This window comes from Phodopus roborovskii, unplaced genomic scaffold (genome assembly GCF_943737965.1).
Source record: "Phodopus roborovskii unplaced genomic scaffold, PHOROB, whole genome shotgun sequence".
In the NCBI taxonomy this organism is placed as follows: domain Eukaryota; kingdom Metazoa; phylum Chordata; class Mammalia; order Rodentia; family Cricetidae; genus Phodopus; species Phodopus roborovskii.
The window spans coordinates 4241163-4260713 of NW_026126546.1; the positions used below are offsets into that span (position 1 = coordinate 4241163).

Here is a 19551-nt window from a genome sequence, read left to right on the forward strand (position 1 = left end):
CAGAATGACAGCCTGGTCAAGCCTCTGAGACTGAGAAAGGCTATAAGCTTACAATGCTGTGACCTGAGGAGAATTGCCTCACTTCCAGTTTATATGCTCTGCTCTCTCTCTCTCTCTCTCTCTCTCTCTCTCTCTCTCTCTCTCTCTCTCTCTCTCTCTCTCTCTCTCACATTTCATCTCATCATGTAGCCCAGGGTGGCCTGGAGCTCTTTATATAGACCAGGCTGACCTCAAACTCAGAGAAATCTGCCTAGTTCTAGCCTTCCGAGTGCTGGAATTAAAAGTATGTGCCACCACATCTGGTTTATGTTATGTTTGCCTGGTATTTTACATACATAGTGTTTGTATACTCTTAAGGTTTTATAATTTTTTTAGGTGTTCCTAGCTTAAATTATTACATAGTCACAATTTTTTAGCTATGCTTGGCACACCTCCTGATATCACACATCATCCTTCCAACCTAAATGTCAAAACCTCCATCCTTGATTTCAGTTTACAAGAATAACATGTGGTGGAAATGTTTCATTTTGGTTGAAGTATGTAGAGAAAACACCATATCAAAGTTTGACAAATGGTGGTATCTTAATGCTTGAGTGTCAGGTAAAATGGACTGGCTTATTTTGTACCTCTTCTTACCCAGGTGTGGCAAATTGTAGCATCAACACATGGGTCGGTTAGAAGTAATAGTTCACAGACATGATCCAGACTTCCAGTGGTAACATATGTATAAGCCACATCTTCCCCTCTCTGACAGAATTCTTGGGGGGAAAGAGGGGAACCTAAAGGAGCTAAGATTTTGTTTGACTTGAAACTTCAAGTTGGGATTGCTGGACTCCATCACTTTTGGGGTTGAGACAAGGTCAAACATCATACAGAATGTGAGGGAGAAAAACTGTGAGTAGAGTGAGTAGATCCAGGGATAAGATAAACCCCTCAAAGGCATGTTTCCTGTGACCCAATTCCTCCAACTAAGACCCACCTATCAATCTATGAACACATCAGTAAATAAATCCATGAAAAGGTCAGAGTCCTCATTGAACCAATCACCTCTTGACAGTAGTACCATTTGGGGATCAATCCTGCAATGCACACACTTACATAGATAGCATAACATGTTTCTGTCAGTCAGACATGCCACAGTGTGACAGTACATTTGTGTTTATATTTTTCATCTCTATCCATGGTTGTCTGGCCCTGTTGCTTTGGGCCTGTGATATTGCAGAGTGTGTGATGGAACAAGGCTACTCATTTGCAGTGTGGGGCCCTAATATCCCTTTCAGGAGCACATCCCTACTGATTTCCTCCAACTATCATTCATCTCCTAAAATATGTACCACCTCTCAAGAGCATCCCATGCTGTCGATCAAACCTTCAGCACACATGCTTTGAGGATCCAGTTACCAACCCAACCACAATGATGTGTCATTATATAATATACATTACATTTGCAAGTAGTACTACCAATCTCATGAGAAAAGTCAATCAGGATACTATTGTGTTAGATGCAAATTTTCCAGCTTCCAACTTGCACCTTTGTGTTTTAAATTTATGATTGGCAACAAATACTATCCCCTTGCTTTATTCTTTTTAAACAAAATGTCTGCCAAACATCCAAGTCTGAATTACCATGCTTTCTCTACCAACTGCTCTTCCAGGTTAAAAAGAAATGATATTTTACTTTTCTTAGCTTACACTTGGAGTTTCTTAATGGTATTTCCCAAGCTAGGAATAATCATGGTAGGCTTAAGAAACTGAGCAGAGTTCATTACAGTCTGGGTGGAGTGGTTAACATGGGAAGGGTGAGGCAAGGATGGAGAAATATGAAGACATGGAATTTGGAGCCTTAAAAACAGAAGAGAGGGGGCTGGAGAGGTGGCTCAATGGTTAAGAGCACTATCTGCTCTTCCAGAGGACCCAGGTTCAGTTCCCAGCATCCACATGACAGCTCGTAACTGGCCTCAACTCCAGTTCTAACACCCTCACACAGACAACTCACCTAATGTAAAAATAAGTTGTTCTTGTTGTTGTTATTACTGGTAGTTTATTATTATTGTTGTTGTTGTTGTTGTTATTTCTGTAGACCAGGCTGTCCTAGAACTCACAAACACCCTCACACAGACAACTCACCTAATGTAAAAATAAGTTGTTCTTGTTGTTGTTATTACTGGTAGTTTATTATTGTTGTTGTTGTTGTTGTTGTTATTTCTGTAGACCAGGCTGTCCTAGAACTCACAAAGATCTGCCTGCCTTTGCTTTCCAAGTGCTGGGATTAAAGGCATGTACCACCACTCCCAGCTAAATAAATTATTTAAACAAACAAATTACTTAAACAAACATGGGGGCGGTAACCATGGAAGGATTTTTAGCTAGGATGAGTAGCTAAATCAGTTACATTTCTCTCTCTGTTTCTGTGTCTCTCGCTCTGTGCATGCGTGCGTGCATGAGTGCGTGTGTGATGGATGTATGTATGTATGTGTGATGTATGTATGTATGCATGTAAGCCCACACAGAGGTCATAGGATAACCTTGGGTTTTGGTCCTCACCTTCCTTCAACCTTATTCAAGACAGGGTCTTTGAGGTTTATTTTGTTGTTGTTGTTTTGTTTTGTTTTTTCTAGTGTAGTCTCTCGGGTTAGTTGGCCTGAAAGCCCCTAGGGATTCTGTCTATCATTTCCCTGTAGGAATGCTGGGATTACAGCTCTCACTAGGATCCGGCCTTTTTATGGGTTCTGAGGATGTGAACCCAGCTCATCACCCTTGTGAGGCAAACTCTTCTTACCCACTGAGAGATCTCCCCAGTCACACAATTACAGGTCTGAAAAAGTACTCCCAGTTCCCAGTGGAGAGGGAGTGGCCTGGGTGGATGTGGAAGCCAGGGAGTAATTCAGAGAGCATTGCAGTCCATGGCGAGAGGGTGTTGACTAGACCACAAAGACGGCCAGAGGCAGGCAGAAGTGATGGGCCCAGCTTTCTGTTGGAAGGAGGCAGGCTAAGGCAGCAATGTGATTTCATTTAAGTGTAATCTCTTCCCAGACCACACAGGCACCATGCAATGCCGTCTTCCTCAGAGGTGCCGAGCTGCAGCCAGCCACAGCCCTCATGGTCGTGTGCTGTCCTATGAAAACACAGACAGGGAGAAACCTGTCCCCAGCAAGCCTGATGAGAAGGTGAGGTGGGAACTTCCCTGCAAGCCCTTCTGGCTGTCCTTGGCATCCAGTGAGAGCTTGTTGGGAAAGCCCAAAGCGGATCATTATGGTTGTCATTAACTATTTTCCCATATAGTGACAAATCAGTGGGGTTTAATGTTTGTAAAATGTTTTGTTGCCTCATACGTCATTACTCTCTCACTAGATGTTTAACTTGCGCGTTTTGCAGATTCTCAGACTGTTCTGTTCATTAATTCCAGGGGGTGGGAGGGAAGGGCTGAGAGAGACTTAGACTTGTATTATTTGTTAAGTTTCACAGATGATTAACTGGAATTTGGATACGAGAATTCATTTTTTTTCCATCAAAAGATTTACAAGTCACATTTCAACTTCAGTTGAGCCTGGCAGCCATTTCCTGAGCATTGATTATATGTACCAGACAGCGTGAGGAGTCCAGATCCCTGACGCAGAAGAGAGTTCGAAACACCTAATAATGGCTCCATTTGTCTTTGTCTGTTTCACGGTCTCTCCCTAAAATCAGCTCCATTCACACGGTTCCTTTGCAGTCCATGGTTTCCTCTAAGGAGAGTGAGCTCCCCTGTATCTTATCTGCTCCGCCCTCTACCACCTGGGGCATCACTTTCTACAGGAGGAAGATGCTGCTGCCCTCATCCCGTATCCCCCACTGCTCCAGGGCTTCTCACGGTTTGTAAGGGAAGCATCTGGGACCTCTGATCACTTCCTATAGTGTCTCAGATGTCTCTGCCTGGCCTCTTAATTACTCCCTGCCTAGTTCTCTAACGGCTTCCCATTCTTCCGATGGACTCTGGGATACTCTTTCATTTTCCCTTCGCATAGACCTGAGTATTTTTCACTCTGCCCCTCTCAGAAGTCTTAGGATGCTTGGGCTCTAACCTGGTGTCTATGTGAGACCAAACTCCCAGGTCCTGAGTTCCACAGGCATGAGAGAAGGTTAGACAAAAGGAAAACAGAAATCAGTATTCACATTCTACTACTGGGCATATTCTCAAGAGACCTAAAAGCAGAGCCCACCAGCAGTTGAACACTCTATTTTTTTATTATTTAAAACTTTTTTTTTAAAGGCGTGCACCACCACTATCTGGCTTTTTTTTATAGATTTATTTTATTTATTATGTATACAGTGTTCTGTCTGCATGTTTTGCCTGCATGCCAGAAGAGGGCATCAGATCTCATTATAGATGGTTGTGAACCACCATGTGGTTGCTGGGAATTGAACTCAGGACCTCTGGAAGAGCAGTCAATGCTCTTAACCTCTGAGCCATCTCTCCAGGTCCAAGCACTATGTTTTTTTTAACATTATTTACAATAAACAACGGGCAAGAAGAACACAGGTGTCCAGTCACAGATAGAGAGATAAACTTCACACACACACACACACACACACACACACACACCATCTCAAATAGAAAAAAAAAAAATCTGGCATGTGCTACATGAATATACTTCAAAACCATGACACTAGGTGCAGTCAGACAGACACTAAAGGACAAGCACATATCTCCTGCTAGTCATGGTTCCTAGTGCAGCGAAGTCTACAGAGACATCCAGTAGCAAAGTAGCTCCCAGGGCTGGGGAGGAGGATGCAGTAATGGAGAACTGCTGTTTAGTGGGCACAGAGTTTCAGTTTGAGAGGATGGAACATTCTTGGAAATGGATAATGGCGACGGTTTTAAAGCAATATAAATGCACTTAAAGCAATGGCTTGAATACTCAAAAGTGGCTAAAATGGTGACTGTGTATATTTTATTGTGCTTTTTAAAAGGTATGGCAGGATCCTGCAGACTGCTAAAGGTTCCCAGAGTAAGAGTCTCATGTCTTCTGTTGAGGGATGGCTAGAAATGCAGGCAAAGTAAAGTCTATGCTAACACTATGCAGTGCTCTGCAGTCACTCAGAGGACTAGGAAGGACTAAAGATGAGCTTGGCTCCTCCTCCTTGTCACTCAGAAGCAATCAAGAGGGCTGGAGAGATGACTCAGAGGTTAAGAGCACTGGCTGTTCTTCCAGAGGACCTGAGTTCAATTCCCAGCAACCACATGGTGGCTCACAACATCTATAATGAGATCTGGTGCCCTCTTCTGGTGTGCAAGCATGCATGCAGATAACTGTAAACATAATAAATAGATAGATAGATAGTAGATAGATAGATAGATAGATAGATAGATAGATAGATAGATAAAATCTTGAAGAAGAAGAAGAAGCCATCAAGAGCTTTGCTCAAGCACTAATCTATCCCCTACACCCCTCATAGCCACATCTTGAAATAGTCCAACATGCCCAAAGCTGTAATAACTAAGGCAGTAGCTCTCAGCCTGTGGGTCACAGCTTCTTTGGGAGATCATATATCAGACATCCTGCATATCAGATATTTGCATTAGGATTCATAAACGTAGCAAAATTACAGTTATGAAGCAGTAATGAAATACTGCTGTGTTTGGGGGTCACTGCAGCATGAGGAACCATGTTAAAGGGTCCCAGCATTAGGAAGGTTGAGCATCACTGTTCTCAGGCATCTTCCAGCTTAAAGGAATGAATCAGAGTAAATGAAACACACCAAGGCTGAGCCTGCCCAAGCCCTGGGTCTAACCAGGAGTCCCAGAGCCACCACCACAGTGACCGCAATGATAGAAAGGGTCATACTCTAGCAGGAAGCTGAGGTCTCAGACACTTTCTTACAGGGAGACTGCCTGAGCTTTGCCCAGGGCAGAGTCTTGACCCTCCAAGCACTGATTCTCCCTCAATTAGAGGAACTTATTATAAAGGGGACTTCAAACAAGATAAGAATTTTAGTTTCAATTTTTGCCTGTGTTTGCACGACTAAAGAACTACTTAAGATAGTATTTATGCCAGGAGGTGGTGGCACATGCCTCTTTAATCCCAGCACTTGGGAGGCAAAGGCAAGAGGATCTCTGTGAGTTCAAGGCCAGCCTGGTTTACAGAGCTAGTTCCAGGAAAGGTTCCAAAGCTACACAGAGAAACCCTGACCTGAAAAACAAATGCATACATACATACATACATACATACATACATACATACATACATACCATACATACATACATACATTCATATATTCTACACTGAATCAATTAGCCTGTGATTGGACACTAGTGGAACAGAAGTAAAATTTGAATTAATTAGTCCATAATGAATACCTCCCACTGATCCTAAAATATTCCTCACTGGGCTTGTACCGTAGGATGTCCAGCAGAATGAATGGTACATTGGAGAATACAGTCGCCGGGCAGTAGAAGAGGTGCTAATGAGAGAGAACAAGGTAATGGATCTGCATTGTTCCCGTGGCCATCAGGTGTATTTCTACATGCAGGAACATGCAAAAGTAGAAGCGGGACTTGGAATGAGGAGGTTCGGTGGAAGATGAAAGACATTTAATATCAGATGAAACTGTGGGGCATTTTCTTAAAATGCGGGGATATTTAAAATGTTCTCAGACCTAACACTTGGTTTTGTCATTTATCAGAGAGGTGATGTGTCCAAGTCCCTAAACAAGGTTAGCAGTTGATTCCTTATTCATAAAATGAAAGCCAGTTTTAAAAATATCACTGCTAAGGGAGCCAACGGAAACCCGCATGTGCTGTCTGGAGTGCAGGAGTCACAAGGGGCAGTGCCTCCTTCTGCTCTCTTCAAATCCCATCCTCATACTACATGTGCACCCATGCACAAATGGGTCTTTACGTCTTACTTCCTCAGGAAAGGAACAGGGGTCATGAAATACTGCGATGGAGCATATGGCAGGTCATGCTGCAGTAACGGAAACCCCCAAGAGCTCTGTTTTATCACACAATACCATTTCTTCACTGCACACCAGATCTAAGATAGAATTGTTTGGTCTGTGTGAGGCCCTGTGTCCACAGTGTGCTTCTGCCTTTCCACTCTGGATCTCCATACACTTCTCCGGGAATAATATACTTTACCTTTTCCTTGACCAAATTCTAAGAGCAACGCTAATTTCAAAGGGAAGAGGGAGGTTGCAGCCTACTGTGTGACCAAAAGGAGAGAAGAACTTGAATGAATGACGACCATAGCCTTCACCATAAAGCGAGAGACTTATTTGGGTGATTACTAGGTACAGAACTATACGGGGTCAATTAGAAATAACAGAAAGCTTCTGTGGCTGCAGGACAGCAAATGTGAATGAGTCCGTTCATTCGTGAGTAAATCATAAGTCTCCAACACATTTAAGAAAACTCAGAATTGATATGAAAAAGCTATTCATCGGTTGCTATGATAAACAGAATCATGGCCATTCCTCCTCCCCCCACACAATGATGTCCATGGTCTGAATCCTAGAGTCTGTGAATGAATCACTTTATATAGAAAAGGAGACTTAGCAGATCAACTAAGTTTGGGATTAAGGTGGGAAGGTTATTCTGAGATGAGTGGTCCCTTGTGGTCCCCGATAAGAGGGAGACAGGGATGTCACAGAAAATATAGGATTATGGAAATTGAGGTCAGAATGGTGGGGCACCATGAGCAGGGAGTTCTGGTGACCTCTAGAGACTATCAGAGTCACAGACATGGACTGCATTCCCCGACACTAGCTCTAGCTCAGTGAGACCCACATTGGACTTCTGACCTCCAAAACTATTCAAGAATGACTTTACTTTTAAGTCACTAATTTCATGTTAGCTTGTGAACACTAGCAGTAGACACGAAGAAGATTGCCAACAAACCATCATGACCCTATCAGGAATAAGTGGAACTATCCCATTCCATAGATGGGAAGGCCTGAGACTAAGGTCTCAGTCCCAACAAAGAGATTAGTACCCATTTCACCAAGTCTCTGCTGCTTCCAGCTGCCGTGACAGTTCTCTGCAAGGGGATGGAGATCGAGGGTGGTTGGTTGGTCCCCTGTCCTAGGATCTCTATTCTCTTCCTCTGTTGGGGCCTCAGACATGACTGGCCTCCGCTGTCATAGGATGTGGAGAGGTGATGGTAGACCCCAGGCAAGGCTTCCCTTCTTGGGTAATCATTACCCAGTGCACTGTGCATTCACAGAGCGGGGCTTTCACCAGAGAAGAATCATAGGGAACCCAGATGCGGAAGCCCACATGTGAGCTGTGCTGGGAGAGCAACGTGCAGGCCATCCGCCATCACTTTGGCAGCATTGATGCTCCTCAGATGCTCCCTTCCTCCCTCTGCCTATGCTGCCTCCTCTGAAGAGACAGAATAACACTGTCTAAGCCAAACGACTGTGTTTTCCTTTTCTGTTTGCATCAGTCTTGTCAGGATGTGTTTCCCATTTATGAGAGATAATGTAGTTTAAATGAAGGATTTTCCATATTTATTTTGACAAATGCATTGCAGAGTTTAAGAAGATAAACCCCAGTTTGGCCTCAATTCTTGGCCCCCGTCCTCTTCCTGATCTCTGGCAGTGTTCTGTGCTGGAGTCATAAGTCTTTGCTTCTAAAAGAATGCTTTAGGCAGAGGAAGCTACAGATGGTTCCTTGTCATCCTTAATGAAGCAGAAGTCACTATGCTTAAAGCGTTATACTTCATGCTTGACTTTCAAGGTTTATCATTTGCTAACTGTCCAGCCAACGGCCACATGTGACCAAGAACAGCTATGAATGCAGGCCAACACACAATTGTTAATTTATTCAAACCTTATGAGGCGACTTTTATAATTTTTCTAACTTTTTTTTTTTAAAAAAAGATTTATTTGTATTATTTGTATTCACACACATATGTGTAGGTGCTCACACAGGCCAGAAAGGCATGTTGGATCCCTCAGACACAGGCATGATTGTATGATATGGGTGCTGAGAAATGAACCAAGTTCTCACAATAGAGCAGCAAGAACTCTTAATGGCTCGGCCATATTTCCATCCTTGTTTTTTTTTTTTCATTGAAATTTTGATTGCTCATTTCTCAAGCATGAACTTTATAGATGACAGCCTCATATCCAGTCTCGATGTTGGGCACATCTGCTAAGCCTGGGAGATTTGCTTAGGCTCAGAAGCCTAATCCCTGTATCTGTAAATGGGGGTAAATATCTATCCTAAAGATTTATGTAAAGACCAAATGTAATAATGCATGTAATATGCTGGTCACCTCAAGGATAGCTCTCAGTAAACTTCTACTGCCCACATTGTTATAACATATGCACAAAATAATAATGCTATTTTTAAATTTAGTGTTTGTTAAAGAATCGTATTGCATGACATGGTATTTTATATATTGATATCATACTATAGATTATATTACCTTATAGATTAGTTATCAGTATCAAATATAATCTGTATAGGTAACTATGTAATGATCACAAATATAAATCATCATACATACTGTCTACACCTATGCATCTTTATGGCATTATCATAGACACACATTTATAGTTGCAGACTTTCAGCACCCTCCAGCATGTGGATGACACAGCATAATCCTGAAGCCAAGCCCTTCAGTATGTTCAGAAGGAGCCCACCTCTCAACCTCATGCCTTCATCTTGAATGATTTCCTCTAGTATGTCTGGTTATTTCTGCCCCATGCCCTCCCGATTCTCAGCCCTTGGGCTCTGGGCTCCTGTTATCTTTTGCATACCTTTGCTATCCACTACTTGGCCTTAGACACAGAAGCTTCTTGCATCTTTCCTGTCTCCTCACCCTTGCCTTGACCTCACTGTAGGCTGTATTTCCTGCTCCCTCTCTCTACTCATTTTGGCAATAGTCTCTGCAAAAGCACCATCTCTCTTTTGGGAACCCTGATCCTGCATCGAAATCCCACCCCCACCCCCTGCTGCACAGGTGGTCTAAGATCTTTGCATGGTCTATGATGGCTTCCATCCTTTATAAGATTCGGCCTCTAGGGTGACCAGGACACATGTGAACAGTGACAGGTGCAGAGAAACACACCAGAGAGGAACGGAGAAGGACCTCCCTGTGCAGAAAGGGGACAATGTGTAACAGAAAGGAAACCCAGAGCAGGTGTGCATTCAGAAAGTGGTAGTCTGACTGGAGCCAGGAGCTGGGGACAGCAGATCAAACAAAGGACTGGTTAGTGAATCTACTATGGAAGTCTCATTAAGGTTGAAAGAATTATGCAGAGTAGAGGAAGATTTGAAAGAAGGAAGCACCATTGTGCATCTGGTACGCTCTTAGAAGGCAGTAAAATCATCTTATCCATATAGACACTGTGTCAGCCATTGCTGTGGCAAAGTATCTGAGGAAACTCAGAAAGAAGGGTTTCTTTGGGCTGCCGGTTTCAACCCCAGGCATGCTGGATTCATTGCTTTTAGGTCTGTGGCAAAGCAGAAGCAGTATGGAGGAAGGGCTGCCCACCTCACAGTAGCCAGGAAGCAGAAGATAAGACCTGATATCTCCCCTCAATGAAAGGCACCCCCCACATGACCTACTTCCTGTGACTAGACCCCACCTCCAAATAGCCCATTCAGCTTTGAACTCACCAATAGGTTAAATTCATCATGTTAGCGCCTTCATAAACCAACTGCCTCCCTGTAACACCACCAGTTAACACATGAGCCTCTTGAGGAGATACTTCATATCCAAACGCCAACAGGCACTCAGGAAGAGCTCACTGATTAAACAGAATGTGCAGCAAGGTCGCCCATACTAAATCTATTTAGGAGTTTCACAAAAGCATCATTGTTGACATCACCTAAGGCCAGGGTCCTGCACATCTAAGAAGATATCTCTAACCCCTTTCGCTTCAGGATGGTACTTTTTTGGTCCGAGACTGTTCCACAAAATCCAAGGCAGAGCCCTATGTTTTGGTGGTGTTTTATGGGAACAAAGTCTACAATGTGAAAATTCGTTTCCTGGAGAGCTATCAGCAGTTTGCCCTGGGGACAGGACTCAGAGGAAATGAGGTAGGTGCAACCCAATCACTTCTCTTTTCCTTGGCTATAAGTAAAAACGAAAGTTTGGGAGATGCTGGGTCCATGTCTACATACTCCAGCGAACACAGGACAGGACTGAAAGGACACTGCAGTGATGCCCTTCCAGCCCCTTTCATGAATGCCCTGGCAACGTACTGCTGTGTTCAGTTCACCAGGCCAGCAGTCCACAATGTCCCCCGTCCTCCTAAGCCTATTAGAGAAACCTATTCAGAAAGAAGCGACTGCATTCTGCCCTGTGGCGAGCTTCCCTTAGCCCATGCTGACACTCCGTTCTCACACCTCCCCATGACCTCATCTGCTGGTGAGGGTCATGGTGTGGAGTGTGTGTCTCCCTCTCCCAAATTTACAAGATGACGTCTCAAGTCTAAGGAATTCACAGGAGGAATTTAAGGCCTTTACAGAGGTACCTAAGGTTAAATGACAGAGGTTAGCTCTAAGCCAACAAGACTGGTTTCTTTAAAATACATAAATATTTTTAGAAAATATTTTAGAGTCCACAGGGATGGGGAGGTGGCAACAGGTAGATCCCTGAGGCTCAATGGCTGCCAGACTAGCCTACTTGGCAAACTTCAGGCCAGCGTGAGAACTTGTCACAAAAATTAATGAAGGGGACAGGACCTGAAAAATGACATCTCAAATTGTCTCTGCCCTCCGGATACACACATGCACAGACAGATAAGCACACACAAACATGCATACATGTGGACACACATACAAATGAGAAGTACTAGGAAGTCAGAAAGTCAGAGATACAGCGATGGTCTGCGGCTCTCATCAGTGTTTTCGGTCTCTGCTCCATCCATACTGCATCTCTCCTGGAAAGGGAGGGAGGTATCTGTGTCTCCTGGAACTCTCTGGTACTGCTGCAGACTAAGCTTGAAGTTGCAAGAGCCTCTCTCAAACATTCATACTGAGGCTCAGGGGTTGGCCTCAGCTCCTAAGCCAAATTCAGCAGATGAACCATGGAAACTCCTGTGTTGAGACAAGGGAAGGCATCTGCCAGGAAGCAAAGCCTCCTATACAATGAGCCTGGCAGCAAAGAAGAAGGTGCATGGTAGAAACCTCGCCATCTGCAAAGCAAGCATGAAATTGAGGGAGAAGCTGAAGGGCTGAACGGTCCAGTTCAGTCTGGAAATACCAGTAGAGAAGAAGTGCATCCTAATAGAAGCCAAGGACCTGGATGCACAGATGAAAATGGTTCATGAACAGAAAGAAACACTGGCATGTCACTCAGTGCATAGAGTACCTGCCTGTTGGGAATAAAACCCTGGGCTCCTTCTCCATAAAACAGGTATGGTGGTGTACATCTGTAATCCCAGCACTTGGGAGGTAAAGACAAGAGGATCAAGTTCATCCCCAGGTACATAGTGACTTCTAGGCCAGCACGGGCTACATGAGACCCTATCTCAAAAAGAAAAGGAGGGAGGGAGGGGAGGAGGGAGGAAGAGAGAGAGAGAGAGGGAGGGAGGGGCTGTTTTCTACACTGTAGTCTCATTTTATATGTCCTATTTGTTTTATACATTTGCCCTTGGGCTAGAATACCAGTGTGCATATATTACAAATGGCTTGGTTATAAGCTATATTTCAAAGTAAATCTTGATATGATTTTAAAAAAAAATAAAAGCAAACCCAGAGAGGGAAAATCATGTAAGCAAGGACATGGGGACAAATCAGCCATCTGCCACCCAAGGAGAGAGACTCAGGAAGAATCAATGTGTATACGCCTGGGACCTCTGACCTGCTAAATTGTGGGGAAATATTTTTTTTTTCTGTTTCTTCCTCTGTTATGACAGCCCTTGCAAACTTACAGAGTCCAAATCCCAACTTCCATAAATGCCGGTAGTTCATCACTAGATGTTAAAATAATGTCACCAAGGCCTAGAGAGAGTACTTCCTGTGGCCACATGTGTGACAGACCTGCCAGCTGGCTGCATCTGAAGAGTCCTGGTTACATACGGTCTCCAATGCGGAGTACCTTTCTGAGCATCACTTGTGGCCTGGGGAGAGGTAACCGGCACTGGAGAGGGGGGGCAATAAGATGGCTAATTGACATTCTAGAATCTCCTAAGAAGCACGCCCCCAAGAATTTGATTCCATTAATTGAGATGTGATGTCCCCTGGGCTGCTCTGTACCACATGAAAAAGAAGAGGAAGCTGAGTCTCAGGATTCATGGTTCTCTGCTTCCTGACAGCAGATGTAACACGACCAACTGCCTCCAGCTCCTGCTGTCAGGATGGCGCCGCCATGATGTACTGTACTGAGTCATAACCCAGTGCCCGAATCAGCCCTTTCTCCCTCAAGCTGCTTTTGTTGGGGAATTTTATCAGGGCAATGAGACTACAACTAAGATAGACAATGAGATCAGTTCTCCAGCCTTTCCTCAGCCCGGATGTGTGAACTGAGCCGGTAAATAGGTTAACACAAAAATGGCCACACACAGTCACATTCAGTAGGCACTGTGTAAGAACTAAGGAGACGAGTGGTCAGTTCACTGGTGTGAGGACTAGCAAGCCGATGAACAGAGCTGACACAGATTGGGATGGATTCTGCCATAATTACTTGTTATGACTTTCTTGTGGTTATTAGCGAGTCCTTTCATTAACTAGGTGACACACCATGAAGATGGAAAACTGTAGTGAATGGCTCAGCCAGCTCAAGTTCATTGCATCCTTCAGCATCTTCTTCCAGCTCATGGAATTTTTCATCTTAAAACAACAACAAAAACGTTGTATGTTTGTTTTTAAATGCTTGGGCTTCATGGTTTCTTTCCCTTACAGAACTAGGAAATGGCTACTCCAGGGCTTTCCTTCTGCCTGAAGATTTGAAATTTGCTCTCTCACTTGGTCCTTGAAGCATCTCTAGGAAGGACACATTGTTGAGTCCCATTTACTGGGGACAAGCAGAGCCAGTACTAAGGTCTCAGCTTTGTTTCCAACATGCCACACTTTGGCATGCTAATGAAAGAGAGGTTGCACAGCAACGTTATAATTACATCCTAACAGCATCTTATCGGATCACAAGCCATCCGCTGGCTGCCTTGGAAGTAAGGAGCTGTCAACTGAGGCCACCTGCAGACCCCACCTAAGCACCTGACAAGCTGTTCCAATTACTGGATCCCGGTGCCTATTTTTAAAACCCCCTTTCTGTGCTAGTCCATAATTCTCTCCTCTTTGCACCCTCTGGGTATGAGTTCCCTTTCCATGGATCTGTCAATCATTTACACACATGCACTATGCACAGGTACCATGGGTACACTGAGTACTCAGAGCCACCCTGTGAGGCAGGTGCTGCCCTCATTTTCTAGATGATGAGAGTGAAGCACAGAAATGCTAAGTAAATGGCAGGCCTGGGATGCACCCTCCTTGGCAAACATCTCGGCTTTTTCATACGATCTCTCCCGCCTGGTGACAGCCCCCAAGCACTGCAGGTTGAGAGTAGGCAACACCCACTTGGAGCTTACTGTGTGCCCAGCGTGTCCAGAGTAACCGCACCCTACAAAGTTTCTTCCCACTGTCCCTGGAAAATTCTGAGCCCTGCAGTCAGAGTGAAATGGTCCCATGTGCCTTTCGCAGCCTGACACACACACACCACACACACCCACACACATACACACCACACACACACACACCACACACACCTTACTGAGGAATTTCACATCATTAAGAGAACTGGAAGAATCAGATTCAGAAATCTCTGCTAAAATTCAAGACATCCCTTCTCTCCCATCTGTGTTCAGTCAAAGAGCATTGTAGGCCACTTCAGCAGGAAACACATGATGAGAAAGAGGGCTTCCGGGGACAATATTCATTCCATCTTGTTTTCATTTGTCTTGTGGGCTTCGTAATGGCACAGGAAGGCAGTCGCTCCTAACTCACAGAAGCTACCTGAGTATGAGATGGCGTGATTTAAATACCATGGCAGGTACACAGAGGCAGGTGCTTATGAAGTATCCAATCTCATCCAAACTCCAAAAAGCCCTTTCCTTGAGGCTGTGTACTTCAGGCAAAGGTGAACACCGTATCTCAAGGACTATAAGAAGCACCTGGGCCAGACTCAGAAAAGGCTCTACCTGTCTCCCATCCCCACCAGCACCAATGGCAAGCAAAGCCATGTGTCCCCAAAACAAAAACCTGGGAGGTCATTCGGTTGGTCGGGAGGACAGACATCCCTGTTTGGTTTCAGGCTTAGGAGTACTCATTGTATTAGTGTTCTGACTATACCACCATAAGTTTCGTCAAACTAGAAGGCTTAGAACAAGAGAAATTCATCTTTCCTCAATACTGGAGAACAGAAGTCTGAAATCCAGCCCCCCAGGGAGACACTTGGCATCCTTGGCTGGTGGCCACAGCTCTCCAGTGTCTGTCTCATGGGAAACACATACTTCTCTCTGATGGTAATCTCGCTGACACATGACTTCGTTTAGGAACCCTTGTCCTCCTGAGGATAACCTGGAGTGAGCTCCTCTCTTTAAGACTAATTTTTACCAAATAAAATGCCATTAACACTTTCAACACACAGGGTAATGAGACTAGATTCGAGGTCACAAGCATGGATGTACTGAAGGTACAATAGTTAGCGACCGACTGAACCAGCAGCCATTCCATGGCTACCCAAGGTTATAAGACTCATCCGTGCCTCTGGATGCAGTTACCTAGGCAGCGGTGAGTTTCTAAAAGTGATGGAAGATGTTTACTTGACAACTTTTCTTTTTTGTTTGTTTGTTTGTTTTGGTTTTATAGAGATAGGATTTCTTAAGCTTTTAAGACTAAAAGGCAGATTAACAATAACCTGTATGTTTTTTCTCACTCCCCTGCCTTCTCCCCTGTGTACCTCTCTCTGTCTCTGCCTCCCTGTCTCTCTGTCTCTCTGTCTCTCCCTCTCTCTGCTTTTCTGACAAGGGGAAATGCTATCTACAGTTTGCATATAGGACAGACACAAAAGATTTAAACAGACTTTGGTGTCTAATATTAGGACATTTGACATTTGCTGTTCCCCTGGGGCGGGGGAATCTAAGATAAAAATAGGAACTTAATGACAGTCTTTCCTCTCAGCCTTTCAGGCAGCATTTGCAGCTGTGGGTATAGCATTGGAGCCACTAAAAAGGGACAAGAGCCGGGTTTACTGCACCTGCCTTGCCTCCTAATAATGTGGTCTCATAGAAACCACCCATGGGGTAGACCAGAGAGGCTATCGCTATCAGATTATCAGATTGATTATTTGCCCTTAGCTGTCTGTGAACCTGTTCACTGGATAAGTGCTGCACACAAAAGGTTCTCTGCATTGGCCACTTCGGTGAGTGTAAGAAAAGGGACGAAAACTCCATCCTTGAAATTGGAAGTGAAATTCAAAAACTCCTTTCTTCCGAAGGCCAACAAAGACAGTCTAGAATGCATCCCATGGCCTTATTTACTGACCCTCCCTGTGTGCTGAAATATGGGGAAGGCTTTCTTCCAAATGCTGTCCATGCTTAAACTCCACTAAAATGTTCACAAAGGACCCCAAAGCCAAGTCCTAAAGTCACCACTACCCTTGGCAGACAGAGAAACTGAGTGGAAGAAGGTGGCCTTGGGTCACATAGCTACTAGCCATCAGGACACCCAGGACACTCATGACCTTCATTTGTGGTGACCTCATAAATAATCCATCCAAGTCACAGGGTGGTGGAGCAGGGAGGATATTGAGATAGGTGATCTGACTGAGCAAATCATGAGCACAGGAAACTTAAGAACTGCCATTAGGCTCACCTGCGGTCCCCACACACACTGTCAGCAACACGTGCTTCTCGCTCGTCCTTCAATTGCTTGTTTGCTCCATCCGAGACATGCTGACATCTGTAATGCTAGCCTCCTGAGGGAGGCAAGGCAAGATGACCGCTTCAAGTTCAAGGCCCATCTGGACTACAGAGTAAGCCCCAGGTCAGGCTGAGCTACAACAATACCCACATCGCCTTCTAACATGTCTCTCTACAGTGTCACCATTATGCAATTGTTCGCCTTCCCTGAGTAACACACAACAGCTGAGCTGCTACGCTATAGGCACAGGATGTGTTCAAACGCGTTCACTTTGCTTTCTCTATTTCAGATGTTTGACTCTGTGGAAGACATCATCGAACACTACAAGTATTTTCCCATTGTACTAATAGATGGGAAAGACAAGGCCGGTGGGCACAGGGCACAGTGCTACCTCACCCGGCCACTGCCTCTCAGCAGGCACTTCCTGACTCGGTACTCTAGCCAGGCACTTCATGGGTAAGTAGCCCAGCCAGGTATTTCCACATCAGCAGCCAGGACCTTGTCTCATCCTCAGCTCAATGGATTCTTTGCTTCTACCATCTGCATTTATCTCAAATTATATTGTCTGTGTCTTCAAGGGATGACTTTTTTGACTCTGTAAAAAAAAGAAAAATATTCTGTAATGGAACTTGAGAGCTCAATTATGGCTTGAAAGCTTGAGTCATAGAAGAAATATTTGCAACCCATATCAAATCTAGGTTTGAAAAAGAGTTTCCGAAGCTACAGACACTGTTATCACACATTAGCGGTGAGTAGCTAATGCAACAAGATCTGACAGCTTCCATGTTTGCCGTAGATGCGGGATCCCCAAACTGCTACTCAGTGTATGACATCAGGCTGACCTTATTTCAAAACCTTTTTGCCCCGGGATGCTAATTTTTGGATGGTCCCATGTGCTGAAGTGAATGTTAGCTAGCTCTATTTATCTGCAATCCTAGAAATTTAAATACAGGGAAGAGATGTGCTGTGAGAGGAGAAAGGCCCTTGTGAAGACCAGCATGAAGACAGACAGAAGAAATATGTGGACTATGACATGAAATGGCCACAGGCACTGACCTCCGCCTGCTCTATGAACAGTGACTTCGATGGAACTGTCAGATCCATAGCAAGGAACACAGAGCTCATCCCAACCATAAAGCAAGCATTCATTTGAGTAAGAGTGAAATGTTTTGAATAGTTCAGTGCTACATTTCCATTCACGCGAAGAGAAGAACTGCCCTCAAAAGAGCATGGGTGCTTACAACAGCACCGCTCATCATGATATTGTCTCTTCCCAGGCAAAAAGGAAATGTGTGTATTCCTACTCCATAACACAGATGAGGCAGGGATATTCAAAGGTCTCATTTAGTGTAAGAAGCAAGCCTGGACTGTAACACAGTTTGCGTGTTCATATCTACCACTGCATCATCCCAGATATGTTCTCTACTCTGCGAACTTTTATAATTGAACTATGAACTTTCATAATTAGAGCAAGGCTTTAAAAGCACATATTTATCCACCTTAAATCCTTATAGTACAGTAAGACCACCAAAATAAGGTGTCATTGAATAAATAGGTATACCATATGCCACTATGTCAATTATTACCAAAGACCACATGGAAAATTCATGGAGCAGTTTGGGTTGCCATGAAGAAATAAAACCAGACAGGGGGCAGGAGATGTAATTAAGTTGGCAGAAAGTATTCCTAGCCTGAGACTAAATTTCTAGCACTGTGTCAAACTGAGTATAGTGGTACACACCTAAAATCTCAGCACATAGGTGGAGGCTGGAGGATCGGAATCTCAAGGTCATCCTTGAGTATATTGCAAGTTCAAGACCAGCCTGGATTGCATAAACTATGCCTCAGAGAGGAAGGGAGAGGGAGATGGAGAGGGGGAGGGGGAGGGGAAGGGGGAGGGGGAGAGAGAGAAGAGATGGCAAGATAATCAAGTGAAAACAAGCAATTTCTAATATTGTCTCTTTTATAAAATGGTGGCAGGTGAGATGTTCTTTGTAGTAAGATCCAGACTAGAGTCTGCCCACAGACTAGAGCATCATACTGAGCAGGAAGGCCCAGGTCCTCTTCATGCCAGCTCCTTGGTGGGGAAACCTGAGCTTTGAGTTTTGTAACAGACACCAGAAGTACTCACCAGGGACTTGTCCACCCAATTGCTGGTCAACATCCCTGTGTTTACTGTTTCTAGTGTCCGTTACAATAAGGGTATTTTCTTGTAATCGATGACTATAAAATAGCATATGAAAAACTGAATGTATTTCATTCTTACAATAGATAGTTCTAACACCTTGGCTAGATCTTATGACGACATATTTGTGACTAAAGCAGGGACTGGGAAGTACAGTTCTTTTGTTCTCTGCTTATTGATTTTATTGGATCCCTAGCTGAAAATTCAGTTATAGGTAGCATGCTAGAGTGTTTTGATCTTTACAAACATTGTCTCATTTTCCATTTTAAAAATGTCACTTGACTCCTAGCCTCAGTAGAACAATGGGATTTCAACTTCCTCTGACTATGGCATCTGTGAATTCCAGACATTTCTTTTGGAGCACATATCCACACAGAGTGTGAATCTGTGTGTCCCCCAGGCCATGTAGCATTGCCACAGCCCTTGCTGCATGCTGGGTGTCCTTGTTGCTAGGTGTTGTAGATGTTGGAAGCCTTGGAGTGAGTGAGACAGACGCGGAAGTGTACAAATAAAT

General features: G+C 44.2%; 1 protein-coding gene across 1 annotated transcript in view; it reads left to right on the top strand.

Moving 5' to 3' along the window:
- Nucleotides 1-17539, top strand: part of Clnk (cytokine dependent hematopoietic cell linker) — a 231548-nt gene extending 214009 nt beyond the window's left edge. Inside the window, exons 15-18 of the mRNA XM_051200215.1 lie at nucleotides 3034-3167; nucleotides 6382-6459; nucleotides 10874-11029; nucleotides 17142-17539. Of these exons, the coding sequence (XP_051056172.1) occupies nucleotides 3034-3167; nucleotides 6382-6459; nucleotides 10874-11029; nucleotides 17142-17312 (539 nt within the window). The 3' untranslated portion in view covers nucleotides 17313-17539. The remainder of the gene's footprint in view (nucleotides 1-3033; nucleotides 3168-6381; nucleotides 6460-10873; nucleotides 11030-17141) is intronic.
- The last annotated feature ends 2012 nt before the right edge of the window (nucleotides 17540-19551 follow it).